At 43.4% G+C, this 27,452-nt stretch overlaps 1 protein-coding gene and 1 pseudogene across 5 annotated transcripts in view; both read left to right on the forward strand.

Annotated features, from left to right (window-relative positions):
- Positions 1 to 27,452, forward strand: part of LOC138849333 (uncharacterized) — a 68,886-nt gene that overhangs the window by 9,786 nt on the left and 31,648 nt on the right. For all 5 annotated transcript variants that reach the window (XR_016233221.1, XR_016233222.1, XR_016233223.1 and 2 more), the window contains exon 2: positions 19,030 to 19,092. Coding sequence is in view for 2 of the 5 variants with exons in the window: in XM_089332141.1 (XP_089188267.1) it covers positions 19,030 to 19,092 (63 nt within the window). In the remaining 3 variants the exon portion in view is untranslated. The remainder of the gene's footprint in view (positions 1 to 19,029; positions 19,093 to 27,452) is intronic.
- Positions 23,539 to 27,435, forward strand: LOC108177898 (H/ACA ribonucleoprotein complex subunit 3 pseudogene; annotated as a pseudogene).

A 27,452-nucleotide genomic window follows, 5' to 3' on the forward strand; every position in this document is an offset into this window, starting at 1 on the left:
GTTTTCAGATATTTTCAAGCTGTTAAGAAAAAGATTTAAGGAAATGCCATTCTTGATTTTTCTGCTCTTTATACATGTAAAGTCATTTTATGAATTTTTATATGGTTTATGTGTAATTGATTTGCTCATTAAAATGATGAGGTTTGGTATATTCAAAAAGATAATTTGCACAATAATCTTATTAAATGATTTTTTTCTGTATGCCTTCCATTTTAATCTGTATGCCTTTTGTGCATTTTAATTGCTTTCTGAAAAAAGATTTATTTATTTGAAAGGCAGAGTGACAGAGGGAGAGACAAAGACAGAAATCTTCCTTACATTGACTCACTTCCCAGATGGCAACAACTCCCAGGGCTGGGCAAGGCTGAATGAGAAATTCAACAGAGATAGAAATCATAAAAAGGCATAATCCTAAATCTTAGTGCTAAATAACTCATAAGTGAGAATTCAAAATATAAAGTGGTAAGCCACAACAGCAGAATTGAGCACATAGAAGAAAAAATTTCTGAGTTTGAAGATAGATCTTTTGGTGAAGTGGGTTAAGCTACCACCTTCAGCGCTGGCAACTCATATGGGTGCCTGTTTGAGATGAGGCTGCACCTTTCTGATCCAGCTCCCTGCTGGTGCACTTGAGAAAGGGTAGAAGATGACTCAAGTGCTTGGGCCCCTGCATACACGTTGGAGACCTTGATGAAGCTCCTGGCTTCAGCCTGGCCCAGCCCTGGCTGTTTTGGTCATTTGGGGAGTAAACTAGCAGATGGTTTACTCCCCATCTCTGCCTCTCCCTCTCTCTGAAGCTCTGACTTTCAAATGAATGGATAAGTCTTTGAAAACAAACAAAAAAGAAATATCTAGTCAAAATTTTTTAAAAGGGGGAAAAATAAAAAAGAAACTCTTTAGGACTTAAGGGACATTTTTGAGAAAGCCAACCTTCACATTCTGGGTGTTTCAGGAGGAGAAAAGGAAAAGGACATAGAAAACTTACTCAAGGAAATCATTGCTGAAAACTTGCCAAATCTGGGAGGGATGAGAACATCAACTGCAGGAAGCCCAAACATGTCATGTCCAATAGATTCAGCCACAAATGTCCTCTCCAAGTCATGTTGTAGTCAAACCATCAAAAATACAAGACAGAGAAAATTCTAAAATAGCAAGAGATAACTGCCAAACTCCTCATAGGGGAATCCTCATTAGGTTAATAGCAAACTTCTCAGTAGAAACCTTATAGGTCAGGAGAGAATGGGATGAAATATTCAAAGTTCTAAAAGAATATATTTCTAGCCAAGAGTACTATACCCAGCAAAACTACCCTTCAGAAATAAAGGAGAAATGATGACTTCTAATGACAAGTAAAACCTGATGGATTCATCACCACCAGACTGTCCCTACATGACAAGACTGTCCCTACAAGGGGACAGCGCTGTGGTGTGGGTAAAGCTGCCGCCTGCAGTGCTGGCATCCCATGTGGGCGCCAGTCGAGTCCCAGCTGCTCCACTTTTGATCCAGCTTTCTGCTATGGCCTGGGAAAGCAGTGGAAGATGACCCAAGTCCTTGGGTCCCTGCATCCATGTGGAAGACCTGGAAGAAGCTCCTGGCTCCTGGTTTCGGATCGGTGGAGCTCCCAGCTGTTGCGGCCATCTGGGGAGTGAACCAGTGGATGGAAGACCTTTCTCTTTCTCTCTGCCTCTGCCTCTCTGCAACACTGCCTTTCAAATAAATAAATAAATCTCAAAAAAAAAAAAAAAAGTGATTAAGGAAGTCCTGCATTAGAAGTGGAAGAATAACAACTAATATCACACACAAAAAAATGCAAGTACAAATTCCAACAGTAAAGCAGAAAAAGAAGGAAAATTTAATGATTCATATCTTGTTTTCTCTTTTTTGCTGGATTTGATTTGCTGTACTCACATATCTTGTTAATGGTTAATTTACCTGTATTAATTAAGACTGTAATGTTTTTCTTTTTCTTTTGTAAAATATTATTTATTTATTTGAAAAGTAGAGTTGCAGACACAGAAAGAGAGAGGCAGAGAGAGAGAGAGCTTCCATCTGCTGGTTCACTCCCCAAATGGCCACAACGGCCAGAACTGAACCTATCTGGAGCCAGGAGCCAGTAGCATCTTCCATATCTCCTGCGTGGGTGCAGGGGCCCAAGCACTTGGGCCATTTTCTGCTGCTTTCCCAGGCGCAGTAGCAGGGAGCCGGACCAGAAGTGGAGTAGCTGGGACTTGAACTGGCGTCCATATGGGATGCTGGTACTGCAGATGGTGTCTACCTACTACACCACAGCGCTGACCCCTAGTTTTGTAATTTTTTTCCCCTTGTACTCACTGGATTTTGAAATCTGGGTTATGTTGATCTGTTAAAATGAATTGGAAAACATTTCATTCTTCTCTGTTTTCTGAAAGGACATATTATTGTGCTATTTTTTATTTCTTAAATGTTTAGTAAAATTCATAATTGAGAATATTTAGACCTTTAATTATCTCTGGGAGAAGATTTTAAAAACAAATTTAACACATATGAGGCTGTTAAAAATGTTTTTCTTTCCACATCAATTTTCTGAATTTGTGTTTTTGAAGGAACATGTGTGTTTCACATCATTACTTGCCAAAATTATTGTCTTAAAATTGCTTAACATCCTTAAAAAAACAACAACTGAAAATAGAGCTACCCTATGATGCAGAAATCTGACAACCCGGTGTGTATACCCGAAGGGAATAAAATTGGTATGCTGAAGAGATATCTGCACCCCTGTAACTATTGCAGTACTATTCACAATAGCTGATATATGAAATCAATCTCTGTGTCCATTAACAGATGAATGGACAAAGAAAGCATAGTATATATACATAATGGGATGCTCTTCGGCCATAGGAAGGTTAAAATTCTGTCATTTGTATTTTTTTCTTTTTCTTTTTTTTTTTTTTTTTTTTTTTTTTTGACAGGAAGAGTGGACAGTAAGAGAGAGACAGGTCTTCCTTTTTCCATTGGTTCACTGCCCAATGGCCACTGTGGCCAACGCACTGGGGCCGACACACCGCGCTGATCTGAAGCTAGGAGCCAGGTGCTTCTCCTGGTCTCCCATGCAGGTGCAGGGCCCAAGGACTTGGACCATCCTCCACTGCACTCCCGGGCCACAGCAGAGAGCTGGACTTAAAGAGGAGCAACCAGGACAGAATTCGGCACCCCGACCAGGACTAGAACCCCGCGTGCCGGCGCTGCAGGCAGAGGATTAGCCTATTGAGCCGCAGCGCTGGCCAAAATCCTGTCATTTGTAACACCATGGATGAATCTGGAAGATAGGAAGTTTGGTGAGATAAACCATACACAAAAACACAAGTACTACATGTTCTAACTCATATAGGGGAGATAAAAAAGTTGATTTTACAGAAGCTAAGAGTAGGGGTCGGTGCTTTGGTGCAGCAGGTTAGGTCATCTCCTGCAGTGCTGGCATTCCATATCGGTGTCAACTGGAGTTCCAGCTGCTCCGCTTCTGATCCAGCTCCCTGCTATTGTGCCTGGGAAAAAAAAGCAGTGGAAGATGGCCCAAATCCCTGGGCCCTTGCCACCCACGTTGGAGACAGGGAGGAAGCTTCTGGCTCTTGGCTTGGGCCTGGCCAAGCCTCAGTTTTTGCAACAGTTTGTCTAGTGAACTAGCAGGAGGAGGATGTCTCTCGCTGTCTCTCCTTCTCTCTATAACTGTTTCAAATAAATAAATAATTCTTAAAAAAAAAAAAAAAGGACGTTAAGAGTAAAATACTGGTTACTAGAAGCTGCAGAGGGGAGGAGGGATGGGGAGAGAACAGTCCATGTGTACAGTGTTACAGTTTTGCACAGGGAACAAGTTCAGATGTTCTAGTTCATAGAAAGGTGACCATAGTTAATAATTTGTGTATTGGGGCCTGCATTGTGGTGCCACAGGTTAAGCTGCTGCCTGTGGTGCCAGCATCCCATATGAGTGCCAGTTCAATCCTGGCTGCCTCACTTCTGATCCAGCTCTCGGCTAATGTGCTTGGGAAAGCAGCAAAAGATGGCCCAAGTATTTGGGCTCTGCTGCCTACATGGGAGACCCAAATGAAACTCTGAGCTCCTGGCTTTGGCCTTGTCCAGTCCATGGCCATTTGGGGAGTGAATTAGTGGATAGAAGATCTCTCTATCTCTGTCTCTCCTCTCTCTGTAATTCTGCCTTTCAAATAAATAAAATAAATCTTTAAAAATGTATATTTCAAAGTAGGTAGAAGACAGTGTTCTCACCATTAATAAATGAAAAAGCAGTGGGTAAAGCCACCACCTGCAGTGCCGGCATCCCATAAGGGCATCAGCGCGAGTCTGGCTGCTCCACTTCCAATACGGCTCCTTGCCTGGGAAAGCAGTGGAAGGTGGCCCAAGTGTTTGGGCCCCTGCACCCATGTGGGAGACCCGGAAGAAACTTCTGGCTCCCAGTTTCAGATTGGTCCAGCTCTGGCATTTGCTGCTATTTGGGGAGTGAACTGGCAGATGGAAGATCTCTCTCTCTCTGCCTCTGCCTCTCTGTAACTCTGTCTTTCAAATAAATAAATAAATAAATCTTTAAAAAAAAAGGAAAAAGGGTTAAGGTGATGGATATACTAAATAGTCTATTTTTAAAATATTTACCTATTTATTTTACTTGAAAGGCTGAGTATAAGGGGGAGAGTATTTTTCATTCACTGCTTCACTTCCCAAATGCCTAGTCAGGGATGGGCTAAGGTGTAGCCAAGAGCCGTGAATTCTACCTAAGTCTCCCACATGGGTGGCATGGGCTCAAGCAATTGAACCATCATCTACTGCCTCGTAGGGTACATTAGCAAGAAGCTGGATTGGGGTACTGGCATTGTTGTATAGCAAGTAAAACTACTGCCTACAATGCTGGCATTCTACATGGGCACCGGTTTGAGACCCTGCTACTCCACTTCCAATCCAGTTCCCTGCTAATATGCTTGAGAAAGCAGTAGAAGATGGCCCAAGTACTTGTGATATGGGATAAGTGAGATAGATATTTTAAGCTCATGAGCTGGAAGCCACACCTCTTCCACTCCATGTTACCATATCCACCTATTTGTCAATCAGATGACCTCTTCCCCAGGAAGTACTTCTCCTTACCTGGGACCAAAGGGCAGTACCTTGTAAGCACTTCCATTTTCTAAGCTCATAAGAAGCTGGGTAAAGCAGAAGCTCTGTCTCTCTCTTCTTGTGGATGGGGATTGAGAAGGGTAACAAAATCTCCTTTACCTTTCCTGGCCCACTCTCCTTAATAAAGTCCTCATGTAATTAAACTTTCTAAGTAAACCTTATCGCCCTGCACATTATATTTATGCCTGTATTTAGATTTCTTTTCCAAATTAAAGGCGAGTCTGGAGCAGAAATTTAGGCCCAGTCTAGCCCATAAGACTTGGGCCCCTGCACACACATGGGAGACTCAGATGAAGTTCCTAACTGCTGGCTTTGGCCTGGCCCAACTGTAGCCGTTGTGGCCGACTGGGAAGTGACCAGTAGATGGAAGATCCCTGTTTCTCGCTCTCTCTCTCTCTCTGTGTGTGTGTGTGTAACTCTGACTTTCAAATAAATAAATAAATAAAATCTTGAACAAAAAAAAAAAAAAAAAAAGGAAGCTGAATTGGAAGCAGAATTGTTGGGATTTGAACCAGCACTCCAGTTGGGATGGTGGAATCCTGAGCTGTGGCTTAACCTACTGCAGCACCTTGATGCCCAGTCCTAATTACTCTAATTTGGTCCTACACAGTGTATATTTATATTGATATGTCATGTTTTGCTCCATATAATTAATTATCAATAAAAATAAAACTATAAAAGTCAGAATCACAGAAATATTTTTAGAAATAAAGTTTTGTTGGGGGTCAGTGTTGTGGTGCATCAAGTTAAGCCACTGCTTGCAATGCTGACATCCTATATCAGAGTGCTAGTTTGAGTCCTAGCAACCTGATTCAAAGCAGAAGATGGCCCTTGCCACCAACATGGGAGACCAGGATGGAGTTCCTGTCTCCTGGTTTCATCCTGGCCCAGACCTGGGTGTTGTGACCATTTGGGGATTGAGCAAGTGTAATGGAAAATCTCTCTTTCTCTCTCTTCATGTCTCTCTTTCTCTCTTTCCATCTCTCGCTACCACTCTGCATTTCAAATAATTAAATCTTTTTACAAAATAAATAAAATTTTGTTGACATAAAAAAGAGAATAGAGGGACTGGCATTGTGGCATAGCCTGCAATACCAGCATCACATTTGAGCTATGGTTGAAGTTCCACTTCCAATCCAGCTGCCTGAAAACATGCCTGGGAAAAGCAGTAGAAGATGGCCCAAGTGTTTGGATCCTTGTTACCCATCTGGGAGACCTGGAAGAAACTCTTGGCTCCTGGCTTCAGCCTGGCCCAGCTTTGGCCATTGTGGCCATCTTGGGGAGTGAACCAGTAGATGGAAGATTCATTCTCTCTCTCTCTCCCCCAACCCTCTCTCTGTGATTATGGCTTTCTAATAAATAAGTAAATCTTTAAAAACAGATTAGATAGAATGAATAATAAATAGTCCTCTTATACTTATCACCAGTTTTCAATAATTGCCCAGATTTCTCCACACTCTACTTGGTTTATCTTTTTTTTTAAATTTATTCTTCCTCTCTCCCTCTTTTCTTTCTTCTCTGAAATGTTTTAAGAGAATCTTAGGGCACTTCATTCCTACATGCTTCTCTATAAAACATGTTATTTTCTTACATGAACACAATGTCATTTTCACACCTAGCAAAAATTACATTAATGCCTTACTGTCCTTCAGTACTCATATTTCTCCATCTCACAAATGTCTTTTCTCAGTTGTCTTGTTCAAAACCAAGAACCAAACCAGACTCATCCATGAAACTTAGTTTCAGGTCCCTTTCATCTCATTTAAGTTGCAGAAAGACCTCTTCCCACCCTTTTCATGCCATTGATTTGTGGAAGATGGATTCATATTTTTTACTTTCCAATGTTTTAAATTTGGGGGCCAGTGTTGTGGTGCAGCAGATTATCTGCCTCTTGTATGTAATATCTGAACACCAATTATAGTCCTGGATGCTCCACTTCCAATCCAGCTCCCTGCTAATGCATCTGGGAAGGCAGCAGATAATGGTTCAAGGACTTATAATATGGGCTTATGTACCTTAATTTTTTCTTTACCAATTTATTTATTTATTTGAAAGGCAGAGTTACAGACAGAAAAGGAGAGCCAGAGAGAGATCTTCCATCAGCTGGGTTACTCCCCAAATGGCTGCAATACCTGGGGCTGGGCCAGACTAAAGCCGGGAGCCAGGAGCTTTTTCCAGGTCTCCCACATGGGTGCAGGTGCCCAAGGACTTTGGTCATCTTCTGCTGTTTTCCCAGGTGCATTGTCAGGGAGCTGGATGGGAAGTAGAGCAGCTGGGACTCAAACTGGCATCCATATGGGATGCCAGCACTGCAGGCTGTGGCATTAACTCACTGCTACACAGAGCCAGCCCCTGTACTTTAATTTTTATTCCAGATTGTTGCCTCCCACAGGAGAAGAATTCTAAGCAGAGGCATAGTAATGTGCACAGGTGCTAACAGGATTTATTTATTTACTTATTTATTTTTAAAGATTTATTTTTTTCTTTGAAAGTCAGCATTACAGAGAGAAGGAGAGACAGAGAGAGAGAGAAAGAGAGAGAGGTCCTTCTTCCGTTGGTTTACTCCCCAGTTGGCTGCAAGGACCGGAGCTGCGCCGATCCGAAGCCAGGAGCCAGGAGCTTCCTCTGGGTCTCCCACGTGGGTGCAGGGGCCCAAGGACTGGGGCCATCTTCTACTGCTTTCCTAGGCCATAGCAGAGAGCTGGATGGGAAGTGTATCAACCAGGACTTGAACTGGCACCCATATGGGATGCCAGCACTGCAGGCAGCAGTTTTACCCACTGCACCACAGCGCTGGCCCCAACAGGATTTATTTAAAGGTGAGAGAATAAACTTACATCCATGCATGAGTATAAGCCACCCCACACTGAGAAATACCCATTGTGAGTGGGCCATAGTGATGTCCATGTATGTGTGAGAGAGAGTGGAAACCCAAGTAGTACTTCCAAGCATGGTCCCTGGCAAAAAGCCTCTTTTATGAAGTAGGAGGGTGGGTCTTAGCATGCACAAAGCCTGTTGGAACATTTAGAATACCTCCATGTGGATAAATTTCATGGTCATCATATAGTCTCCTCCTTCCTGGTCCTAGAGGAGATAGAGGTGCACCAAGGGAAGGTGGACGTATCAAACTGACAGCTAAAGTTACATTGCAGGACTGCAAGGATTCCAGCTCACCTAGACCTGCCTGGCCCCCTGCCCATTCTGGGCTCCTGCCTTTGGCCTGGCCCAGTCCTGGTTGTTGCAGCCATGTGGGCAGTGAAGCAGCAGATGAAAGACCTCTCTCTGTCTCTCCTCTCTATTTGTCTCTCTGTTTTTCATATAAATAAATTTTTAAAAAGTTTTAAATTTCATTACAAGCAAAATTGCAAAATTTGTACGTCAAAGAATCTTGTACCCAAGTCGTTTTGCAAGTTTACAAAAAGCAAAGCTTTGAAACAATAATTAGCCTTATGGAGAAAAGAGGGCTATGATTTTCTGAGTTTATTTGGCTCCATAATATATTGGATTTTCTCATTTTCCAATGAGAAATAAAGCAGCATTCAATACAGCATAGGTAATACAATCATTTTCCTAGCTTATTGGTATTAATATTTCCTGCACTTTTGACTTCAATTTTTTAAAAAAATTATTTATTTACTTGAGTCCGAGAGAGAGAGAGAGATCGAGAGAGAGATCTTCCGTCTTCTGGTTCACTCCTCAGATAGATGAAGCCAGGAACCAGGAGCTTCATCCAGGGCTCCCACATGGGTGACATGGGCCCAAACACTTGAGCCATCTTCTGCTGCTTTCCCCATACATTATCAGGGAGCTGGATCAGAAGTGAGGCAGCTGGGACATGAACCAGTTCCCATATGGGATGCCATTATCACAGGTGACAGCTTTACTTGGTATGCCATAGCACTAACCCCTGAACTGTTTAATTTTTTTAAAAGATTTTATTTATTTATTTGAGATGTAGAGTTACAGACAGAGGGAGAGACAAAAATGTCTGCCATCCGCTGGTTCACTCCCCAAATGACTGCAATGGCCGGAGCTGGGCCAATCCAAAGCCGGAAGACAGGAGATTCTTCTGAGTTTTCCACACCCCCAAACACCTGGGCCATCCTCCACTATTTTTCCAGGCCATAGTAGAGAGCCAGATCAGAAGAGCAGCCGGGACTCGAACTAGCACCCATATGGGATGCCAGTGCTTCAGGCGGAAGCTTAGCCTACTCCACCACAGCACCTACCTCTGTTTAATTTTTTTTTTAACTTTTATTTAATGAATATAAATTTCCAAAGTACAGCTTATGGATTACAATGGCTCCCCCCCCATAACGTCCCTCCCACCCGCAACCCTCCCCTTTCCCACTCCCTCTCCCCTTCCATTCACATCATGATTCATTTTCAATTCTCTTTATATACAGAAGATCAGTTTAGCATACATTAAGTAAAGATTTCAACAGTTTTCTCCCACACAGAAACATAAAGTGAAAAATACTGTTTGAGTACTAGTTATAGCATTAAATCTCAATGTACAGCACACTAAGGACAAAGATCCTACATGAGGAGTAAGTGCACAGTGACTCCTGTTGTTGACTTAACAAATTGACACTCTTGTTTATGGCATCAGTAATCCTAGGCTCTTGTCATGAGCTGCCAAGGCTATGGAAGCCCCCTGAGTTCACCGACTCTGATCACATTTAGACAAGCCATGGTCAAAGTGGAAGTTCTCTCCTCCCTTCAGAGAAAGGTACCTCCTTCTTTGATGACCTGTTCTTTCCACTGGGATCTCACTCGTGGAGATCTTTTATTTAGGTGTTTTGTTTTTTTTTTGTTTTTTTTTTTTTTTTTCCCCCCAGAGTGTCTTGGCTTTCCATGCCTGAAATACTCTCATGGGCTTTTCAGCTGGATCCGCATGCCTTAAGGGCTGATTCTGAGGCCAGAGTGCTGTTTAAGACATCTGCCATTCTATGGGTCTGCTGTGTATCTCACTTCCCATGTTGGATCGTTCTCTCCCTTTTTTATTCTATCAGCTAGTATTTGCAGACACTATTCTTATTTATGTGATCCCTTTGGTTCTTAGTCCTATCATTATGATCAATTGTGAACAGAAATTGATCACTGGGACTAGTGAGATGGCATTGGTACATGCCACCTTGATGGGATTGAATTGGAATCCCCTGGTATGTTTCTAACTCTACCATTTGAGGTAAGTCAGCTTGAGCATGTCCCGAATTGCACATCTCTTCCCTCTCTTATTCCCACTCTTATATTTAACAGCGATCACTTTTCAGTTAAGTTTCAGCATTTAAGAATAATTGTGTATTGATTACATTATTCAACCAAAAGTATTAAGTAGAACAAACCAAAAAAAAAAAAAAATACTAAGAGGGATAACATTAAGTTGCTCATCAACAGTCAGGGTGAGGGCTGATCAAGTCACTGTTTCTCATAGTGTTCATTTCATTTTAACAGGCGGAAGCTTAGCTTACTACACCACAGCACCTACCTCTGTTTAATTTTTTTAAAAAAGGATTTATTTTATTTATTTGCAGAGAAAGAGGGAGAGGCAGATCTTCCATCCACTGATTCACTCCCCAAATGGCAGCAATGGCCAGAGCTGGGCCAATCCAAAGTTGGGGGCCAGGAGCTTCTTCTGGGTCTCCCATGTGGGTGTGGGGTCCCAAGCACATCTTCTGCTGCTTTCCCAGGCTATTAGCATGGAGCTGGATCAGAAATGGAGTAGCTGGGATTTAAACCAGCACCCATATGGGATGGGATGATGGTGCTGTAGGCGGTGACTTTTTTTTTCTTTTCAACTTTTATTTAATAAATATAAATTTCCAAGGTACAACATTTGAATTACAACAGCTTTCCCCCCCCATAACCTCCCTCCTACCCACAACCATTCTATCTCCCACTCCCTCTCCCATCTCATTCTTCATCATGATTCATTTTCAATTATCTTTATATACAGAAGATCAACTTAGTATATACTAAGTAAAGATTTCAACAGACTGCATCCACAAAGACACACAAAGTATAGAGTACTGTTTGAGCAGTAGTTTTACCATTAATTCTCATAGTACAACACATTAAGGGCAGAGGTCCTACAAGGGGAGCAGGTGCACAGTGACTCCTGTTGTTGATTTAACAATTGACATTCTTGTTTATGACGTCAGTAATCACTCGAGGCTCTTGTCATGAGCTGCCAAGGCCATGGAAGCCTCTTGAGCTCACCAGCTCCGATCTTATTTAGACAAGGCCATATTAAAAGTGGAAGTTCTCTCCTCCCTTCAGAGAAAGGTACTGCCTTCTTTCTGCTGGGATCTCACTCACAGAGATCTAGGTGTTGGTTTTTTTTTAGATTTTTTATTTTTATTTATTTATATTTTTGCCACAATGTCTTGGCTTTCCATGCCTGTGAAACTCTCATGGGCTTTTTAGCCAGATCCAACTGGCAGGTGGTGACTTTACCTGCTGTGCCACAACAATGGCTTAATTTTTTTTTAACCTATAAGGATCTATGGTAATAAAAGGTTAAGCGAAGAGTTCCCCATCTGGTGTACATCTCACTTTTTTTTTTTTTTTAGATTTTTATTTATTTATTTGACAGGTAGAATTACAGACAGCAAGAGAGAGAGAGAGAGACAAAGACAGAGAAAGATCTTCCTTCCATTGGTTCACTCCCCAAATGACCGCAACGGCAGGAGCTGCACCAATCCGAAGCCAGGAGCCAGGTGCTTCTTCCTGGTTTTCCATGTGGGTGCAGGGGCCCAAGCACCTGGGCCATCATCCACTGCTTTTCCAGGCCACAGCAGAGAGCTGGACTGGAAGAGGAGCAACTGGGACTAGAACCCAGTGCCCATATGGGATGCCAGCGCCGCAGGCAGAGGATTAGCCTAGTGAGCCACAGTACCGGCCCCGTATATGTCACTTTCTTTACAAATTAAATTCTGATTTGACTGGGAACTGAAAGATACCCAATTTACAAATTATGTTTGCCAGTTTCTCTCTCTCTTTCTCTTTTTTAAAGATATATTTATTTGAAAGTCAGAGTTACACACGAGAGTAGGAGAGGCAGAGAGTGAGAGCGCGTGTGCACAAGAGAGAGAGAGAGAGAGAGAGGTCTTCCATCCACTGGTTCACTCCCTAATTGGTTGCAATGGCTGGAGCTGTGCCGATCTGAAGCCAAGAGCCAGGAGCTTCTGGGCCTCCCAGGCAGGTGCAGGGACCAAAGGACTTGGCCATCTTCTGTTGCTTTCCCAGGCCATAGCAGAGAGCTGGATCAGAAGTGGAGCAGCCAGGACTCGAACTGGCACCTATATGGGATGCTGGCACTGCAGGCAGCAGCTTTACCCACTATGCCACAGCGATGGCTTCTACCAGCTTCTCTTACAGACACAGGTGTTATAAAAAGAGGTTTCAGCCGGCGCCACGGCTCACTAGGCTAATCCTCCGCCTTGCGGCACCGGCACACCGGGTTCTAGTCCCAGTCAGGGCGCCGGATTCCGTCCCAGTTGCCCCTCTTCCAGGCCAGCTCTCTGCTGTGGCCAGGGAAGTGCAGTGGAGGATGGCCCAAGTACTTGGGCCCTGCACCCCATGGGAGACCAGGAGAGGCACCTGGCTCCTGCCATCGGATCAGCGCGGTGTGCTGGCCACAGCGCGCTGGCCGCAGCAGCCATTGGAGGGTGAACCAATGGCAAAAGGAAGACGTTTCTCTCTGTCTCTCTCTCTCACTGTCCACTCTGCCTGTCAAAAAATAAAAAAAAAATAAATAAAATAAAATAAAATAAAAAAGAGATTTCATCAATGACATAGGCAGAGGTGATAAGGAGTTACCAGAAAATTCCTTTAAAATATAGAGACAGAATAGTTCATAGGGAAAGAAATAAAGATGGCCTTTGAGCATATTTTTTAAATGCTCAAGTTAATTTATGATAATATAATTAGAAATCAAAACTACCTTAAACTATCATTTCTTGCTCTCCAGTTGGTATAAATATAGAAATTTGACAACAAACTTTTGGGTAATATATGTAATCTATCTGCAAGAGTTACAGAGAAGGAGAGACACACACAGAGATCTTCTATCCACTGGTTCACTCCTCAAGTGACTCAATGGCCTGGCCCAGCCAGGCCAAAGCCAGGAGCCTGGTCTCCCATATTGGTGATAGGGGCCCATACACTTGGACAATCCCCCACTGCCCTCTGAGGCACATTAGCAAAGATCTGGGCAGGAAGTGAGGCAGCTGGGACACAAACCAGTGCTCATATCAGATGCCAGCTTAGCCTGCTACAACACAGCAGCAGCCCCATTGACAACAAAGTCTTTTGGGGAGACTCAGAGAACTAGCCATTTCATGAGCACAAAATAATGCACTCTCTCAGTGGAAGATTTGGACTATACCAGCAAGACTGAAGATAAATTTACCATTTGATCAATAAATCTCACATCTAGAAATTTATCCTTTTTTAAAAAGATTTTTATTTTATTTGAAAGGCAGAGTTACAGAAAGAGATGGAGAGACAGAGCGAGGGAGAGATGTAGAGGGAAATTTTTCCATCTACTGGTTTACTTCCCCAAATGGCTGCAATGGCCAGACTGAAGCCAGTAGCTTCATTCAGGTCTCCCATATGGATGCAGTGGCCGAAGCACTCAGGCCATCTGCTGCTGCTTTCCAAGTGCATTAGCAGGGAGCTGGGTCAGAAGTGAGGCAGCTGGGACTCAAACCCATGTCCATATGGGATGCTGGTGTTATAGGCAGCACCTTTACACACTATGCCACAATGCTAGTCCCTGGAATTTTATCCTTAAAACACACCAATACAAATATGAAATCACGTGTGTTCAAGGTGTGCTTTTGTGTGTGTGTGTGTTTTGAACAAAACTGAAACTTTCTGTAAATATAAATCCAACAATAAAAGGTTGAGTTTAAGATGAATCAAGGGGCCGGCGCTGTGGCATAGAGGTAAAGCCACCGCCAGCAGTGCCAGCATCCCATATGGGTGCCGGTTCGAGTCCTGGCTGCTCCATTTCTGATCCAGCTCTCTGCTGTGGCCTGGGAAAGCAGTAGAAGATGGCCCAAGTCCTTCAGCCCCTGCACCTGCATGGGAGACCTGGAAGAAGCTCCTGGATTCTGGCTTTGGATAAGCGTAGCTCGGGCCATTGTGGCCAGTTGGGGAGTGAACCAGTGGATGGAAGACCTCTCTCTCTCTCTCTCTGCCTCTCCTCCTCTCTCTGTGTAACTTGTTCAAGTAAATAAATAAATCTTAAAAAAAAAAATCAAAGATAATTGGCATTGTGGCACAACTTGTTAAGCCATCATTTGGGGATGTCTGCATCCCTTATCTAAATGCCAGGTTCAATCCTCTCTACTCCTCTTTCAACACAACATTCCTGTAAATGTGCACTTTGGGAGATGGCAGATGATGGTTCAAATACTCCAGTCCTGCCAACCGCATGGGAAACCCAGAAGGGATTCCTGGCTCCTGGATTCAACCTGGATAGCTCTGGCTATTGCAGGCATTTGGGAAGTGAACCAGCAGATGGAAGATCTCTTTGTATTTCTGTCTCTGTTTTCCTCTCTGTCTTTCAAATAAATAAGAATTTTAAATTTGTATTTTCTTTTAAAAAAGATTAATTTATTTATGTTATTTATTTTATTTGAAAGGTAGAGAGAGAGAATGAACTTTCATCCATTGGCTCCCTCCCAAAAGGCAGCTAGGACTGAGCCAGGCTAAATCCAGGAGCCAGGAACTCCATCCAGATCTCCACATGGGTGGCAAGGACTCAGCTACTTGAGCCATTATCTGATGCCTTCCAGAAGTATTTCCAGAGAGTTTGAGTGGAAATGGAGTAGCCAGGACTGGAACCAGCAATGATACAGGGGGAAAGCATGGCAAGCGGTGGCTTACCCTGCTGTGCCACAATGCCAGCCCCAAATTTATACTTTCTATAGGAATGTGATAAAAACCTTTTTTCACTGTAAATGTTATCAGAAGCCTACAAAATAAAAATCATGTAGATTTAGATATTTTTATTTTTTTTCTCCTCTTATTTTCATCCTACCTATGCTATTGAACTTGAAGTTTCTTGTAACTGGAATATTGTCCACTCTGCTAATCTCTCTGTTAATGACATATTCATACTGTTTGAATTGCAAGTAAGTTTTGGTATGTTAGGGCTTAATTCTGCTATTTTAAAAGTTGTTTTCTGTTTACTCTGTCTCTCATTAGTATCTTATGAGTTATTTGAATATTCTTAGGGTTCTGTCTTGATTTATTTGTAGTGTTTTGGTTTGGTATATTGCATTGTACAGTTTTCTTAGTGTTTGTTATAGGTATCACTATGTATATATATATGTGTGTGTGTGTATATACATGAAATTTATAGAGGCTATTAGTATGAATATTTTACTGCTCCAAGTGAAATGTACAATGCTGATTTAATTAAATTTTCTTTAATCTCTGTATTTAAAAAAATACAATTATTGGGGCAGGCATTTTGGGTAATAGGTTAAGCTGTGGCCCTGGAACCCTGTATGAGCATGATTTGGGGGTCCCAGCTGCTCCACTTCCAATCCAGTTCTCTGCTAATGTACCTGAGAAAGTAGAGAGGGGGCCAGCGGTGTGGTGTAGCAGGTAAAGTCACTGCCTGCAGTGCCTGCATCCCATATGGGTGCCAGTTCGAGTCATGGCTGCACCTGTTCTGATCAGCTTTCTCTATGGCCTGGGAAAACAGTATAAGATGGCCCAAGTCTTTGGGCCCCTGCACCTGTGTGAGAGACCTGGAAGAAGCTCCTGGCTCCTGGCATTGGATCAGCACAGCTCTAGCTGTTGCGGCCAATTAGGGCGTGAACCAGCGGCTGGAAGATCTCTGTCTCTCTGCCTCTCCTTTTCTCTGTGTGTAACTCTGACTTTCAAATAAATAAATAAATCTTAAAAAAAAAAAAAAAAGAAAGAAAGAAAGTAGAGGAAGATGGCCTGAGTGCTTGGGCCCCTGCCACACATGTGGGAGACCTGGAAGAAACTCCTGGCTCTTGGCTTTGGCCTGGCCCAATCCTGGCTGTTGCAGCAATTTGGGAAGGGAACCAGAATCTGAAAGGTCTTTCTCTCTCTTGCTCTTTCTTCCCCTCTCTCTGTAATTTTGCCTTTCAAATAAATAAATAAAACTTTTAAAAATACAATTATCTTTTGCTTTTCTTCCTCATATAATGTGCACTCCACTAAATAATGCTATAAGTAGTGCAGACAGTCCTCATATACCCTTTACCTAGTTTCATCAATTGCTGGCATCTTATATAACTATGGTGTATTTTGTCTCAGCTGATGGATCAATATTGGCACATTATTATTAACTACAAAAAGTTTACAATTTTTATAATTTTTAAAGATTTATTTATTTATTTGAAAGGCAGTGTTGCAGAGAGGCAGAGGCAGAGAGAGAAAGGTCTTTCATCTGCTGGTTCACTCCCCAGATGGCTGCAACAGCTGGAGCTGGGCCAATCTTAAGCCAGGAGCCAAGAGCTTCTTCCAGGTCTCCCACTCGGGTGCATGGCCCATTTGAGCCATCTTCTACTGCTTTCCCAGGCCATAGCAGAGAGCTGGATCGGAAGTGGAGCAGCCAGGATTTGAATTGGCACCCATATGGGATGCAGGCACTGCAGGCAGAGGCCTTACCTGCTGTGTCATAGCACCGGCCCCATACAAATTTATGAAAAGAAGCATCTTCAATTTGTAAAAAAGAGAGAAACAGAAAAAGGGAGTGGTGATAATTCCTTCATACTGGGGTTATTCATGTTATAAAACACTAACATTATTATTGAATAATTATATGTCTCTGTTTATGCTATTCACTGAGGAATGCAAAGTTGAATAAAGCAAAGTCCCTGTCCCATAGTCTTCTGGGTTAGACAAATGTTACCTAAGCTGGTAGATACAGGATAGGGGAGGTTTCTAGGAGGACTATGGTGTTAATGACAAGGAGGGGAAGGCTGTCAGCTAGTAGGTATGTAGAGACAAAAGCCATGAGAAACAAATATATCCTGGTGACTCTGGAAGGAGAGGTTATAGTTAAAGTGAGATGTGTTCATAGACTACTAAAATGGGCAGGAAATAGGTCTAGAAGGGTTTTGTATGTCTCACTAAGGAGCTTGGATTTTATCCTATAGCCAATTGGAAGCCATTGATAAGTAGTGGAATGACTGTTGAGTTGCATTCTAACAATGAATTATAGGAACAATGGAGTAAGGGTTGTTTTCTTGAAGAGAAAAGTTAGAACATGTTGCAATTCTCTCTGATACATGATAAAGAATGTGAAATGTCGTAGTAGTGGTGGTGGTGGTTGGTACCAAGGAACAAGATAAATTCAAGAAATATTTATGAGGTAGAGAGTCAGAACTGTGTAACGGGACGTTTGGAGACAGGAAGAGGGAAAAGTCTAGAATGATCCTCAGTGTCCAGTTTATGTGACTGGTGATGTGGTGGATTAGCTGGCATAGAGAAAGTGGGAGGAGGAGCAAGTCTTCTGGGGAAAGAGAATGAATTAAGTTTGGGTTTTGTTGAATGTGATATACAGTTGGAGTTTGGTAGGCAAGTCTAATACTTTCTGTAGGGACCAGATCTAGGAATAGACATGTAGTGAAGATTCACTGTCACAGCTTGTGTATGTAGCACAGGACATTGGATTTTATTGATTCATGCTTCTTGTCCAGTATACTTTCTACTCTCAACACTGTCAGAAAACGTTTGCAAGTGGCAGAAATCCAGTTTGAACAACCTGGGTAAGAGTGTTGATTCACATACAAGAGGGAAAGGAAGGACAGAGAATATAATTCGTGGCAACATCAAAGAGGGAGAGTGTGTGAGGTCAGGAATATTTTAGGACGTGGGAAGCACTTACACATAATTAACTTATTGGGTAGGCGTTTGGCCTAGTACTTAAAATGCAGGTTAAGACATCTGAATCCCATATCAGTGTGCCTGGGTTTGAGTCCTGTCTCTGGTTCCTGACTCTGGCTTCCTGCTAATGTAGACGCTGAGACAGCAGTGATGACCCAGGTAATTGGGTCCCTGTCACACATGTGAGAGACCTGGGTTTAGTTCTCGTGTCCTTTGGTTTGGCCCAGTCCTGCCTTTGGAGGGATTTGGAGCATAAGTGTGGATTAGAACCCACACTCACGCTCTGCCTCTCAAATAAATAATTTAAAAATCAATTAGTGATGGGCATTGTGGCATAGCATGTTAATCTGCTGGTTGGTAGCCTGCATCCTGTATCAGAGCAGCTGTGGTAAACTCTGCTTCTGCTTCCAATAAAACTTCCTACTAATGCACCTTGCAGGCAGCAGATGATGGCTCAAGTAGTTGGGTTCCTGCAACCCACAAGGGTGACCTGGATGAAATTCCAGGCTCCTGGCTTCAGTCTAGCCTAGCCCTGGCTATTGCAGGCATTTGGGGGAGTGAATCAGACGATGGAAGATGATCTCTTTCTCTCGCTTTTTCTTTCTCTCACTATGCCTTTTAAATAAATAAATAAATGTATTTTAAAATAAAATAAAAATTTTAAAAAAGAGTTAACTCAGCAGATCATAGAAAGCTGCATCTGTGTAAGTTTACCATCCAGAGATCACCAGGAGCATATTGGAGTTTCAACAGAGTTACATTTAGGTTGGATTTGTTTGTTGCATCCTGGGAGAACACACCCCCAGAGGAGCCTCAGGAGCATCTCAGAGAAGGAGGGGATAGGGTGGGACCCTTATGGGCTTTATAATTCTCAGAAAGGATTAGGGAAGTGATTTCATGTCTGGATGTAATATGGTCAAGAAGGAGGCATTTCAGTAATTGGAGGTCTCAGAAAAAAATTTATTTTCAAATGTTTTTGCTTATTTCCAGAGGCTGAAGAACAAAACCAGACTGGGGATGTCATTGGAACCAAACAGCAGTCATCTCACATGGGTGAGGAACACCAAGCCCACAGGCCCTGTCATTTGCCTTGCCAAGACAACCACAGGCAGGGCTCAAAATTTAATGAATCTACTGCAGGCTGATTTTTTTTTATTTAAAAATGTATTTATTGGGGCCAACATTGTGGCGTAGCGGGTAATGCCACCACCTGCAGTGCCAGCATCCCAGGTGGGCACCAGTGTGAGTCCTGGCTGCTCCACTTCTGATCCAACTCTCTGCTATGGCCTGAGAAAGCAGTTGAGGATGGCTCAAGTCCTTGGGTCCCTGCACCCACTTGGGAGACCGGGAAGAAGCTCCTGGCTCCTGGCTTCGGATGGGCGCAGCTCCAGCTGTTGCAGCCATTTGGAGAATGAACCAACAGATGGAAGACCTCTCTCTCTGTAACTCTGCCTCTCATGTAATTAAATTTAAAAAATCTTAAAAAGATTTATTTATTTACTTGAGAGGCAGAGTTACAGAGAGGCAGAGGCAGAGAGAGAGAGAGAGAGAGGTCTTCCATCTGCTGATTCACTGCCCAGATGGCCACAACGGCCAAAACTTTGCGGATCCGAAGCCAGGAGCCAGGAGCTTCTTCTGGGTCTCCCACAGAGGTGCAGGGACCTAAGGACTTGGGCCATCTTCTACTGTTTTCCCATGCCATAGCCAAGAACTGGATTGGAAGTGGAGCAGCCGGTACTTGGACTGGTGCCTATATGGGATGCTGGCACTGCAGTGGCGGCTTCAAACGGTACGCCACAGCGCCGGCCCCCAGGCTAATTTTTAAGTTGATAATTTTGTATGGCACCCGAATGATATAAATATCCAAAAAGTTGGTGGCAGAAAAAAAGTTCCACATCCCTGAATTATTCATCATTTTGTAACTATACTATGGTCTTGGATAGAAACATTGTTTGGGTGACCTTGCCCATGTGCCTTGGAAACACTGTTACGTTCTGTTCTGTTAGGAGCATGGCAGTCTGATTACCATCAGGGCTGATTTTCATTCTTTAAATGTAACTGCCCACAGGGAGAGTGACTCCAAGAGGCAGATTTTCACAGCAGAATTCTGGAAAGGGCCAAATAAGACACAACAGACTTGCATCTGAAAACATGAGAAAATGCTTGAAAATGAAGGCAGGCAAGCCTCTAGGAACTCCTTCCTAGCCAGGGTACCGCTTCACACCCAAAGAGTGAAGGTTGAGCCAGAGAGACTCTGGACTTGGGAGTATGAGAAACAGCAAAGGGCCGGAGGTCCTACTAAGAATGGAAAGTTTGCCTAACAATAGTCAGACTTCAACTGACTTCCTGACCTAGACATAGAGTGAGTCCTCTCCTGGGAAACTAGAGAGAAGGGACAACAGCAGAATGTGGGTACTAAGGGAAACTGAGGGTCTCAGTCTGATCACCCCAGAATGCAGCCCACCTCTTAGCTTCAAGTGGCTTTCTGTGCCTTTCTTATAAATATGGGCACCAACCAAGAGACTTAGGAAAGCATTTAATTAGAGAAAGTAGACAAATGCTCTTCATAATTTGGAAGAAAAGAGCCAATCCAGGGAGCAAAATAAGATAGTGATTCAGGAAATAGGAATAGGATACTCTAAAACAGGAACATTGAGCAGGTAAGAAAGCATTGTTGGCAACTAAAAAAGCATCCACTTATTCAGTCATAAGAAAGAATGAAATGCTGTTGTTTGCAGAGATGAGTCTGGGGGACATTATGATACGTGAAATAAGCCAGGCACAGAAAAACAAGTGCCACACGTTCTCACTCCTATGTGGAATCTATGAAAGTTGATCTCATGGGAAAAGAGAGTAAAATAGTAGTTAGCAGGGCTGGGAAGGGAAGAAGGGGAGAGGGAGAGGAGGCAGGGGATCATTAATGGCTACAAAATTACAGTCAGACAATAGAAATGAGCTCTGGTATTCTATAGCACAGTAGATTGATTCTGGTTAACAGTAATTTATTGTATATTTCAAAAGAGTGAGAAGAGAGGTTTTAGAAAATTCTCAAACCACAAAGAAATGATAAATGTTATGTATGATGGATATGCTAATTACCCTTGAAAACTAGTTGCTCCCGGAAAGCCTGAAAGGCAAGAGGAACACTTACTGAGACCTGTGTGAGGAGTGTCTGATGCACTAGGTTAATTTGACTTGAGTGAGATGCACAAATGAACTGTTTTATCTTTGACATCTGGAGCAAACCTGAGCAATCTTTGTTTTTTATCTATACATCCTTTAACTAGTCCCAGAAATGTCATTCTTAAAATTAATCAGTAGCCTTCTCTTCGGTAGTCTGTCTTCGGAAATGATGTTTGTAACCAATTGTGTTCTAAAGAAGGTATTCTTCAACCTCTGAGAAATTCGCCCCTGCTTACTTAAAGCCTGCCTTTTCGGGTCAAACTAACTCACTGAGTAATAAGTGAACATTCACTGCCACAAAAGAGGTAAATACCACATACTTCCTAAGACTCATTGCAAGTTGTTTGGCTTGTGTCTCCCAAGCCTGGGTCATTCATACTCTGACTGAATAAACATTACATTACTCTTTTTATAGGATCAGTTTTATTTCTGTCAACAACTTGGTTTGATTATTATACACTATAATCAGATATCACAGTATAACCCTGTATCCCATAAATAAATGTAGTTATTGCATAAATTAAAGATAGACTAAAAATATAAGTGCATTAGCTAAAAAAAATTACATAATGGGGCCAGTGCTATGGCTTAGTGGGTTAACCACTGCCTGTAGCACAGGAATCCCATATGGGCTCTGGTTGGAGTCCTGGCTGCTCTACATCCAATCCAGCTTTCTGATAATGTGCCTGGGAAAGCAGTGGAAGATGGTCCAAATACTTGGGCCCCTGTACCCATGTGGGAGACCTGGATAAAGCTCCTGGCTCCTGATTGGCCCAGCTCCATTGGCCATTGCAGCTATTTAGAGAGTGAACCAGCAAGATCTCTCTCTCTCTCTCTCTCTCTCTCTCTCTCTGCCTTTGAAATAAGTAAATAAATCTTTAAAAAAAAAAAACAACAGGCCGGCGCCGTGGCTCAATAGGCTAATCCTCCGCCTAGCGGCGCCGGCACACCGGGTTCTAGTCCCGGTTGGGGCGCCGGATTCTGTCCCGGTTGCCCCTCTTCCAGGCCAGCTCTCTGCTATGGCCAGGGAGTGCAGTGGAGGATGGCCCAGGTGCTTGGGCCCTGCACCCCATGGGAGACCAGGAAAAGCACCTGGCTCCTGGCTCCTGCCATCGGATCAGCGCGGTACGCCGGCCGCAGCGGCGGCCATTGGAGGGTGAACCAACGGCAAAGGAAGACCTTTCTCTCTCTGTCTCTCTCTCTCACTGTCCACTCTGCCTGTCAAAAAAAAAAAAAAAAAAAAAACCAAACAACATAATTAGAAACTTTGGAAGATAAAGTTGAAGACATCTCCAACCAAAAGAGAACCAAATGAGAAGTAATGTAGGTGTTAGGAAAAGAGTTGCAGATTGGTGCCTCCTCACAAGGGGCACCAAAATGTTAGCAAAAGAGGAGACAGTGTACAAATTTACAGCCAGACTGAATTTATTCAGGGAAAATAAATTCATAGAGGTGGGTGACCAACTGCCCGTGTGCACATTGATGGAACAGGTGGCAGAAGGCCTGGACTCCCAGGGGCCGGGCCTTTTTAAGGAGGGCTAAGGATGGGGGTGGAGGTAGGGGTAAGCAGATGGAGGGGAATTCCTGGAATTGGGCGGGGCCTTGGGAACCTGGAAAAGAATGCAGAGTACGTATGAAGGCAATAGTGTGTGAGACCCAATTGAGATTCAAGGGCAAGGAATACATTCCAAAGTTTATCTTTTGGGCAATGAGCAAGAATGGCTGAGATTTATGTCCTTGTTCCATCAGTAGGAAGTAGGGTCATTCGATTAGGTCTTATACTTAGATGAAGGAGTAATTGTTATGCCGTCACAAAACACACCAAACACTAGAGTAAGGGAAAGGGTTTGTTGGGGAAAACCCAGCAGACTGGAGAGAAGAGGTGAAGAGGGAAAAGGAGAGTAAGAGAGAAAGAGAGAGGAGAGGAGGAGGCTAGAGAGAGCCATGTGTTCAGCAACAGGTCCTTCTAAAACTTCGCTGGAGGGTGGGCAGGGAAGCAGGAGCATCGAATCCCATTAGGATGGGGGTGGAGCTTAATACCGGTGGTTGGGCCATGTGGCCACCTGGCTTTCAGCAATGGTGGAGGGGACTAGGGCCTAGGATGTAAATCAGGGTGTAGATCGCACCATAGATATGACTGTGCCATTTTCCTAACAGTAATAATACCAGAAACTTTCTCAGAAAATAAGTATATGAGTCCTCAGATTGAAAAGTCCAGTGAGCATTCAGCAAAATGAATGGGGAAAAAAATCCTGCACAAAGCATTGTGAGGTTTTAGAACATTCGTATTAAAAAGGAGAATCTTAGACTCTAGGCATGAGGAGGAGAATGGGTCACATACCAAGAATAGAAAAGCTGGACCACATGGAAGCAACAACTTCATTTCCAAGGAAAAATGAAATTCAGTCTAGAACTCTGTAACTACCATATGAAGGTACTTCAAAAAGTTAGTGCAGAGGAAGGCACTGTGGCACAGCGGATTAAAGCCTGGCCTGAAGCATTGGCATCCCATATGGGTACCATTTCTAGTCCTGGCTGCTCCTCTTCCCATCCAGCTCTCTGCTGTGGCCTGGGAAAGCAGTAGAAGATGGCCCAAGTCCTTGGGCTCCTGCACCTGCATGGGAGACCTGCAAGTGGCTCCTGGCTCCTGGCTTTGGATTGGTGCAACTCCAGTCATTGTGGCCATCTGGGGAGTGAATTAGCAGATTGAAGACCTTTCTCTCTGTCTCTACCTCTCTCTGTAACTCTGTCTTTCAAATAAATAAATAAATAAATCTTTTTTTTTTAAAAAAAAGTTAGTACAGCAATAGAACTAAAAGATAAAATTACCTTGGTATAAAAAATTTTAAGATCTGTTCATATAGTCTTTTTTTTCAAGATTTATTAATTTTATTTGAAAGGCAGAGTTACAGAGAGGCTCAGGCAGAGAGAGAGAGGTCGTCCATCCGCTGGATCACTCCCCAGTTGGCTGCAATGGGTGGAACTGTGTGGATACGAAGCTAGGAGCCAGGAGCTTCTTCTGGGTCTCCCATGCAGGTACAGGGGCCCAAGGACTTGGGCCATCTTTTACTGCTATCCCAGGCCATAGCAGAGTGCTGGATCAGAAGTGGAGCAGCTGGAACTAGAACTGGTGCCCAAAAAATAAAAAAAAAATTAAAAAAAAAAGAAAGTTCTATGGGACCTCAAATAATAAGGAATGCAAGAGAAAGGTGAGAATTCCCAGGATGATGGGAAGGACAGTTCCCACAACACAGTAATGTCAGAGGCCTATGATACAAACACACTAGACCACAGCAGGGCAGAGAACTCCAGACCTGTCTCAACTTGAAAACAGGGTACTTGAGCTTTTCTGAAGTAGAAAACGAAATTTACACTTCTGACTCAGTGCTTGAATTAGAAATTAAGTTAAATGAGACACATATTAACTCCAGGGAAAATTAGAAGTGGAATGGCTTGGGTAAGAGTAATACATATTTACAAAGTTGTTGTTATATAAATACTAAATATTTAACAGAAGTAACTGTTAGGGAGGGGATGTGGATAATGAGTTGGAGGCTGTTGGTCCTCAGAAATGGATGAAGGTATAAGATATCTAAGCCTTTTTGAACAGGAGTAGGATGCCAATAGAAAATATCTGAATTTCAACAATCAGATTCCTGTGTAATCATGTTGTTTAGAAACATGGAGCGATGTGTCAGACAACATAACCAAAAGAGTTGAAAGTCATTGCTTGCAGGGACAGAAACTGAGTGCAGGGAAGGGTGAAGAAGGCACTGTTGTTGCTTTTGCTTTTTTTTTTTTTTTTTTTTTTGACAGGCAGAGTGGACAGTGAGAGAGAGAGAGACAGAGAGAAAGATATTCCTTTTGCTGTTGGTTCACCCTCCAAGCCGCCGCGGCCGGCGTGCTGCGGCCGGCGCACGGCGCTGATCTGAAGGCAGGAGCCAGGTGCTTCTCCTGGTCTCCCATGCGGGTGCAGGGCCCGAGGACTTGGGCCATCCTCCACTGAACTCCCTGGCCACAGCAGAGAGCTGGCCTGGAAGAGGGGCAACCGGGACAGAATCCGGCACCCCGACCGGGACTAGAACCTGGTGTGCTGGTGCCACAAGGCGGAGGATTAGCCTATTGAGCCACGGCACCAGCCCTGTTGTTGCTTGTTAGAAGCCTTCTGGAACAATTCACTTTTAAAAGATTTACCTACAAAGAACGATGTACTTTTCTCTGAAGGGAGGAGAGAACTTCCACTTTGATTATGGCCTTGTCTAAATAAGATCAGAGTTGGTGAACTCAAGAGGCTTCCATAGCCTTGGCAGCTCATGACAAGAGCCTCGGGTGATTACTGATGTCATAAATAAGAGTGTCAGTTGTTAATCAACAACAGGAGTCACTGTGCACTTACTCCCCATGTAGGACCTCTGTCCTTAATGAGTTATACTATGAGAATTAACTGCAGAATTTGTTCTTAGACTGTACTTTATATGTTGTGTGGGGGGGGGGTACAAACTGTTGATATGTACTTAGCATAAAGTTAGTCCTCTGTATATAAAGTTAAACTAAAAATAATGGGAGAGGGAGTAGGAGGTAGGATGGGAGTGGGGTGGGAAGGCATGTATGGGGGAAAGAACCACTATATTCCTAAAGTTGTACCTATGAAAAATGCATTCATTAAACAAAAGCTTTAAAACAAATAAAAGATGTACATATAGGGGCCCACAGGCATTGTGGCACAGCAACTTAATCCATAGCCCATAACGCCAGCATCCCATATGGGCACTGGTTTGAGTCCTGGCTACTTCAGTTCCAATATAGCTCCCTGCTAATGTGCCTGGGAAAGCAGCAGAGGATGGCCCAAGTGCTTAGACCCCTGCCATTCACATGGGAGACCTGGATGGAGTTCCATGCCCCTGGCTTCAGCCTGGCTTAGCCTTGGCTGTTACAGCCATTTGAGGAGTGAATCAATAGGTAGAAGATCCCTCTTTTTTCTTTTTCTTTTTCTTTTTTTTTTTTTTTTTAAGATGTATTTATTTATTTGAAAGTCAGAGTTACACAGAGAGAATGAGAGGCAGAGAGAGAGAGAGAGGTCTTTCATCCACTGGTTCACTCCCCATGTGACCACAAAGGCAGCAGCTGTGCTGATCTGAAGCTAAGAGCCAGGAGCTTCTTCCGGGTCTCCCATGCAGGTGCAGAGGCCCAAGGCCCTGGGCCATCTTCTATTGCTTTCCCAGGCCATAGCAGAGAGCTGGATTGGAAGTGGAGCAGCTGGGTCTTGAACTGTTACCCATATGGGATGCTGGCACTGCAGGCGGTGGCTTTACCGCTACACCACCAAGCTGGCCCCATGGAAGATCCCTCTTTCTACATATCTCCCTCTCTTTGTAGCCCTGCTTTAAAAAAAAAAAATAATAATAATCCTGGCGCTGGCGCTGTGGCGCAGGGGGTTAACACCCTGGCCTGAAGCGTCAGCATCCCATATGGGCGCTGGTTTGAGACCCAGCTACTCCACTTCCGATCCAGCTCTGCTATGGCCTGGGAAAGCAGTAGAAGATGGCCCAAGTGCTTGGGCCCCTGCACCCATGTGGGAGACCCAGAAGTTCCTGGTTCCTGGCTTTGGATCAGCGCAGCTCCAGCTGTTGCAGCCAATTGGGGAATGAACCATCAGATGGAAGACCTCTCTCTCTCTTTCTCTCTGCCTCTCCTCTCTCTGTGTAACTCTGACTTTCAAATAAATAAATAAATCTTTTTAAAAAAACCCTTATTTTAAAATTACATATATAACATGACATAAATAAAATCTTATTTTATAAAGGAGGATTTTTTTGAGTGAAATAAGCCAGACACAGAAAGACAAATACCCATGTCCTTCCTTAGATGTGGGAGCTAATTTACTTAAAAGAAAAAAAAAAAAACTCAATTTGAACACAGAATGCTGATTACTATAGGAAGGATGCGAGGGGCAAAAAGTTTTTGGATAAAAAACTGGGTGGGGGGCAGACTACGTTGGAGTCTCTGCTGAAGTGAGGTTGTGTTTCTCCAGCATTATCTGAAGGAGCAGGGAGATTGGTGTATACACTGAAGACATCTGATCCTATGGGACAGCACATGTGCTCAACCCATTCTGCTCAGTTCTCTCCAGATGATAAATATTGGTGACATTGAATCATCACCAAGAAACGCTTCAAGGTGCTCATGATCCAGCAGCCTTGTCCTGTGCTCTGAGGGTCCCTTAATAAATG

Source organism: Oryctolagus cuniculus, chromosome 4 (genome assembly GCF_051225735.1).
Source record: "Oryctolagus cuniculus isolate XC-2025 breed Fujian yellow rabbit chromosome 4, ASM5122573v1, whole genome shotgun sequence".
NCBI classification, from domain to species: Eukaryota; Metazoa; Chordata; class Mammalia; order Lagomorpha; family Leporidae; genus Oryctolagus; species Oryctolagus cuniculus.